Below are 6,641 nucleotides of genomic sequence, written 5' to 3'. Positions count from 1 at the left end.
GATTTTATCATAAGATACTCTTAGGTTTATAGGATTCAACTCTCCTGATTCAACATGATGGTTCAGCATGATTCAACATGATGGTTCAGCATGATTCATCATCATGGTTCAATGCTTCATGATTCATCAATGCGGTTCTCTATAGGATACCTCGTTATGGTTCACAATGAGACTTAAGATAGGTTCTTTAATGACCCAGGGTAATACAACATTCATGAGTTTATTTTTAAATCATTGGAGAAGGTTGTCATTGTTGCCCCCTTCACTGTCTTCTTCTTGATCTTCATGTCGTGAACTTTGTCGTGTGTCGTCGTCGTTGTCATCTTCATCTAGTCATGTCATTGTTCTTCATCATTCCATCTTGTTGAGGATGTAATCTCTATGGAAAATGGAGTAAAATACAAATACATTTCATGTGTAGTGCTTGTGTGTGTGCTCATGATGATGGGCAATCATACCACAAAGGACTCCTTCGAGCAGTGTCTAATTTTGAACTTACATGCATAGTGCTTTTGTACACAAATATTGCATACATTTCTATCATCGCATGTATTTCCATTAAAATGTGCCTATGGCATATGGTTTGGAGAAATTTTAACCATGGGAGTGTCCCCAAATACAAAAAACTATGAGCATGGAGTTCACTTAAGCTTTTAGGCAAAGGGATGCCACAAGAACAATCTCTAGGCTAAGGCCCTTTAGAGCCTTGTGTGAATGCTGCTTTAATATGAGGCAATGCGGCCGACTGAGACGCTATGGAAAACATTGGATTATGAGATGGTGCTTCTGGCTTCTCGGGACATTATTGCTGCATGGAAACGTCCCCCTCCTATGGATTTGATGTAGTGGTGGAATCCAAGGTTGTACGCGAGCCAAAGCGGGCAGCGAGGATGTCGGTTGAATGCAGAGCGTCCAGCAGGAGCTGCGATGCGGGATTAGAACCGAGAGCTATTGTAGGTCGTTGGTTGGTAAACCAGCTGGGCGTTGGACAGCGCGAGGCAACTGGAGGTCGTGCTCTGATGCTGAGCAGGTGCAGTTGGTGCAGTCGGTAGTGAGCATGGGCGGTTGGCCGATGGATATGCTTTGAGCTTGGTGCTGTGATGCACTAGAGCAATTAAAACAGCAACACTGTCGAGGGCATGGCAACAATTGCACCGAGCAGTATGCGGATACACACGGGGTAGCCAATAGGCCATACTGGCATAAGCAGGAGCTCTACAGAGTGTGCGCAAGGATTTTAATTTTTCTGGAATTGTAGAGACCTAAGCGAGTATGAAAATTGGATAACTTTAGTACCTATTTACTTTCTCGGTTGCAAAAATTCCATCAAAGCTGCTCATTCTGAGCCAAGACCTCTGTAAATTCACTAAAATACTTTGACCGGTCATGTCGTGAATTCTTCAATGCCCTTCTTCTGTCTAATCTCAGTGCTTCAATAATCTTGGCTTCCTCAAGCATGGCTGCATCCCTATAGATGTTAGACATGCACACATAGGGTGTAGAATCACCCTCACCCAGTTGCACTGCATGTTCAAAGGCACGCTTTCCAAATCCGACATCTGCCCACTTTCGACATGCTCCCAAGACGATAAGCCACACTGCAATATCTGGTTGAAAGGGAATCCTCTCAATCACTGCTACTGCCTTCTCTAAAAAGCCAGCACGACCGAGGACGTCCACCACACACGTGTACTGCTTGAGCGTTGGCAGAAGACCGTAGTCATAAACAATTGCTTCAAAGCATTGCAGGCCCCTATCAACTACACCTGCATGACTGCATGCATGAAGGATGCTAAGGAATGTGATGTGATCTGGCTTTGCACCTTCCTCGGACATTCTATCAAACACGTTAACCACTTTTTCACTCTCTCCAAGTTGAGCATAGCCTGAAATAAGGGCATTCCATGCGATGACTTCCCTAGTAAAGAGTGCATCAAACACATCTTGAGCTTCTACAAGGCAGCCACTATTAGCATACATATCCACCAATATATTTCCAACGAGAGACTCACTTTCGAAACCCTGTTTCACGATAGCAGTGTGTAGTTCTTGGCCCTTGATTGTCACACCGACATTGCCGCAAGCTTTCACGCTGCAAACGTAAATGGCAGAATTTGGAGAGATGCCTTGCTGCTGCATATCCGACGAGCAATCAAGTGCCTCCTCATAAAACCCCCGTTCTGTAAGTCCCGAAATCACCGAGGACCAAGAAACCACATCCTGATTTGATATTCTGTAGAAAATATGCTGACAATCTGCTAGCAACCCATATTTCATGTAAAGATCAACTAGCACATTACTGATCAAAAGCTCACCATCTAGTCCCAGCTTTGCAATCTCTGCATGTAATTCTTGGTGCTTGCCGGAGGCCCCCATATTGCTACAGGCTTTCAACAAGGGGACAAAGGTGGTCGCACATGGGGAGACTCGCTCACTTTTCATGTTCACAAAACAATGGAAAGCCTCCTCGCTATGGCCAAGTTTTGTATATCCTGCAATTATGGTATTCCAAGAGACTGCATTTCGAATTTGAAGATTGTTAAACACATTCCATGCATCTACAAGCAAGCCGCATTTACAATACATGTCCACCAATGCACTGCCAAGAAGAAGCTCATTTTCAAACCCATATTTTACGGCTGCAGAGTGGAGTTCGCATCCCTTCAATGTAGCTTCAACACTACTACTACAACCTTTCAACAAGCTGATAAATGTCACGAAATTCGGAGACACCCCCACCTCATACATTTTTTTGATACAATTCAGTGCATCATCAGCACAACCGTAATCAGCGTATGCTGCCACTATTGCATTCCATAGAACCACATCAGACGTCAAAGGAGCACACAATAATCTTTCTGCCGTTGCAAGTGAGCCGCATTTCGCATACATATCCACCAAGGTGTTGGCAATCAGGGACTCCTTTTCCAGGCCAAATTTAATAATCTTATCATGGAAGGTCCAGCCCTTTCCTATGATTCCTACGCTTGCACAGGCTTTTATACTGCAAAGGAATGTAACATCATCTGGTGAGAATGCATTTACGTGCATGAGTTCAAAAAGGCAAAAAGCATCCTCATATTGCCCAGATTCGATATGTCCAGTGATAAGTACATTCCATGAGACGACATCTCGAACTACAAGATTATTAAACACTTTCTGTGCTGTGTCAAGCTGGCCACACTTAGCATACATATCGACCAAACTATTGCCCACAGAAACTTCAACGTCAAAACCTTTCTTGAGCGCCTCTGCATGCATTTCCTGGCCCTTGATCACATTGCTGGTGCTACAACACGCTGCTAAGCCGCAAACAAGCGTAGTAGAACTTGATGAGACTCCAAGCTGCTGCATTTTGCCAAAACATTCAAGTGCATTGTCACCTTTTCCTTGATCCACATATCCTGCGATCAAAGCATTCCACGAGACAACATCTTTCCTTCGAAGCTTGTCAAAAACTGTCTGCGCTTTTTCGAGCGAACCACATTTGGCAAACATGTTGACCAAGGCACTGCCAGTAAAATTTTCCGTGTCGAGTAACCCATTTTGCGCCATCTCTGTATATAATTTGCAGCCCCATTCAATATCTTGAGTCATGGCACATGCCTTTAACAATGCCGCATAGGCATGAACACTAGGTTGCAAAGAGTCGGTACCCTGCATATGATCAAAAGCATTTCGAGCAAGTTTGAAATCCCTACATTTCACACAACCAGTGATGAGAGAGTTCCAACAGTAAGCATCCTGGTATACCAGCTTGTGGAAGACCTGCTGGGCAGGGCCAATGCTCTGAGCATTGGTCAAACTTGAGATTAACTCACTTCCAAGTGATGGGTAAGCTTCCAGCCCACTCTGGCAGATGAGTGCATGCAAATGATGTACACATGGTGTACTTTTAAAGCTATGAAGGAAATCCTCAATTGATGGATGTGAAGTGGGCATATCGAGAATCACAGTTATGAGTGGTGCCCTCTTCACATGCCATTACTACATGAATACTGCATGGTCCGTCGTTAATTCCTTTCTTTTACAAAAAGCGCCTATACATTAGATACAAACCAATTCAGTTCCGAACAGCAATTCGGTCCTATACATTAGATCCAAAGAAATTCAGTCCTGAATAGCAACCTGTCATCCATGCTCCCCCATACATGCAGAGGGCATGATTTCTGGATCAAAATACTTTCTCGAGATGGGTGAGCCCCCAGTGCTACCTGCCCGATCAAGTATAACAACATCCGCCGATGTGTTTCTACATCCAAAAAGCGATGGTTGCGACATGAACTCAACTGTTGCACTTGAAGGAAATTTCTTGTTCATACATCCACCCAAGCCTTCAGCCATAGCTTCTGAATACCCAATACTCTCTTCTAGACCACTGTGGGTTGCTCGATGTGGTTTTAAAACATGCCAAGAAGGAGACATTATTCACATTGCATGTAAGCAACAATGTTGTCCTTTTTAGCAGGTAGCAAGGGCTGCGGTATTTATCAAACGCTCAGGCCCACCGATTGCTCTCTGTCCTGGCGATGTCTGACGCTCACCAACTCTCTCTCTCTCTCTCCCTCTCTCTCTCGTCCGTAGCTTTGAGTTCAAACCCTGTCGGATTGATTATTCTGCAAGCCGCTGGATATTTTGGTAATTTTCCCACAGAAATCCTCTAATTAGTAGAAATTCGCCTCAAATTTCAAAATTTTCCAATATACCCTTGCATCATATTGGGATGGATTTGCCCTGAATTTTGCATATTAAAATATTCGTGACAAGGGAGAGTTATTTTTAAGTTTTCTAGACAAAACTATTCATGAATGCACTCACTCACAAACAGAGGCATCTGTGTCTAAAAATGATGAACAATATGATTTGAAGAAGCCACAATACCATATAAAATCCTAGTTCTATCATCTTCTATTGAGGGAGACCCAATCTTCCTATCAAAAGTTGCAAAAAATATTGTCTTTAGAGATGTTTATGGGGTTAATGAGGGGTATTTTGGGAATTTTGGAGAAATTGAAGGGTATTTTGGGAATTTTGGGTCAAATATGAGGGGTATGATGAGAATTTTTTTGATTTGAGGGGTATTCTAGGAATTTCCACAAATTAGAGGGGTATCTTGATATTTTTCCTTGTTTTTAATCAACATTAGTGGAGGTGGAGAGGATATGAGCCACTAGAAATATAAGCAGCACAAACCTGAGTCTGTAGTATCATCACTTAAGAACCCAAGCAAGAACAGTGGAGAAAAACCCGAGCAAGAAGCAAAAAATAGCAATAGACGGCTATAGTTGAAGCGAAGGACTCCAAGTCTCTAGTGGACATTAGAGAAGAACTCTAGCAAGGTGTAGTAGAAGAACCCGAGCGACAATCAACGCAATGGTAGCATGGGAGAAGAGATGATGATGGAGATCATAATAGACATGATCAACATGATTATGGAGATGGTGATTTCCATGCAAGAAGGTATGAAAGACGAAAAGACCATGACAAAGAGGATTAGTATAAAAGAGATCGACAACGTTCACGGAGCAATAGCAATAGCAACAGCATGATAGCCAAAATAAACACAACAATCGACACGATTGCAGAAGTCACAAAAGAGATGATGATCAACACGATCATAATCATGATGATGATTGACACGATAATGGAGATTATAGTAGACATGATCAACATGAGAGAAGATATGAAAGACGAAGAGACCATAACAAAGAGAATGAATGTAGAAGGGATCGTAGCCATAGGGATGGTGATCGAATGACTCACATAGAGCATGATAGGCACACGAATAGATACAATGGATATGTTGGCAATGATAACAATTATGAATGCAAAGACCGGAGTAGCAAGGATTGAGATGATAACCACTAAAAAGAATGAGTTCATGATTAAGACAAATGTACTGAAGAGGAGCTTCAAATTGAGCTCATATAAGGATGAACTAGTCTTTTTAAGAGGGCAAACAAAGTACTTCATTGATGTGTCGCATGTGAGCCTCCCCTTACCCCGCCAATTACCTTTGGCTCATTCAATCCCTCCTTAGCTTCCTCCTCCAAAAACCCTATACAAAAATTTAGCTACTATCTTGGATATCACATTCTACAAAGGACCCTAATTTGACTCCTCTCACCTTCTTAGCTCTCTTTGCTTTCAAAAACCCTTAATACTTATCATTACATCCCTTGGAAATATCGGCATCCTACCCACCAGAAGGTTTCCTTTATCCTTTAGCCTTTTCATGAAGATAGCAGTGATGTTGAAGATGAGCATGATGATGATTGTGCTCATGCCAAGGGCAAGGAGGCATGTGACAATTCGCAAAATCCTGGCGATGCAGATTGTACCTCACACAACCATTAGAGAGTTGTGTGTATAGTCTCTTGGCATCATACCTCATCTAGAAGAGCAAAATTTGAGAAATCTTTGCCATAATGTGGAGGTTTGGTTGATTTGGATTCTTCATGTATTATAAGGATTTGGCATGGGGTGTGCACACCCCCTAGTCTGCTGGATTGCAATTCTATTCAGCAGGGCTAGTGTATGATGAGGAAATGGACCTTTGCATGTAATTCCCATAAAGCTCATAATATTGATTTTTCAGAGAGAGAGAGAGAGAGAGAGAGGGGGGGGGGGGGGATAAGAAA

General features: G+C 42.6%; 1 protein-coding gene across 1 annotated transcript; it reads right to left on the bottom strand.

Moving 5' to 3' along the window:
* Window positions 1-455: 455 nt before the first annotated feature.
* On the bottom strand, window positions 456-4,613 carry LOC147457233 (pentatricopeptide repeat-containing protein At2g39620-like). Its single transcript, XM_086512187.1, has one exon. It carries the CDS (start codon window positions 3,940-3,942, stop codon window positions 1,327-1,329), a length of 2,616 nt encoding a protein of 871 aa, XP_086368313.1. The 5' UTR covers window positions 3,943-4,613; the 3' UTR covers window positions 456-1,326.
* Window positions 4,614-6,641: the final 2,028 nt, after the last annotated feature.

The sequence above is a fragment of the Adiantum capillus-veneris genome, chromosome 5 (genome assembly GCF_014529385.1).
Source record: "Adiantum capillus-veneris isolate H3 chromosome 5, ASM1452938v2, whole genome shotgun sequence".
NCBI lineage: Eukaryota > Viridiplantae > Streptophyta > Polypodiopsida > Polypodiales > Pteridaceae > Adiantum > Adiantum capillus-veneris.
The sequence above is the reverse complement of the archived record's forward strand: the minus strand, read 5'-3'. Positions and strand labels throughout refer to the sequence as shown.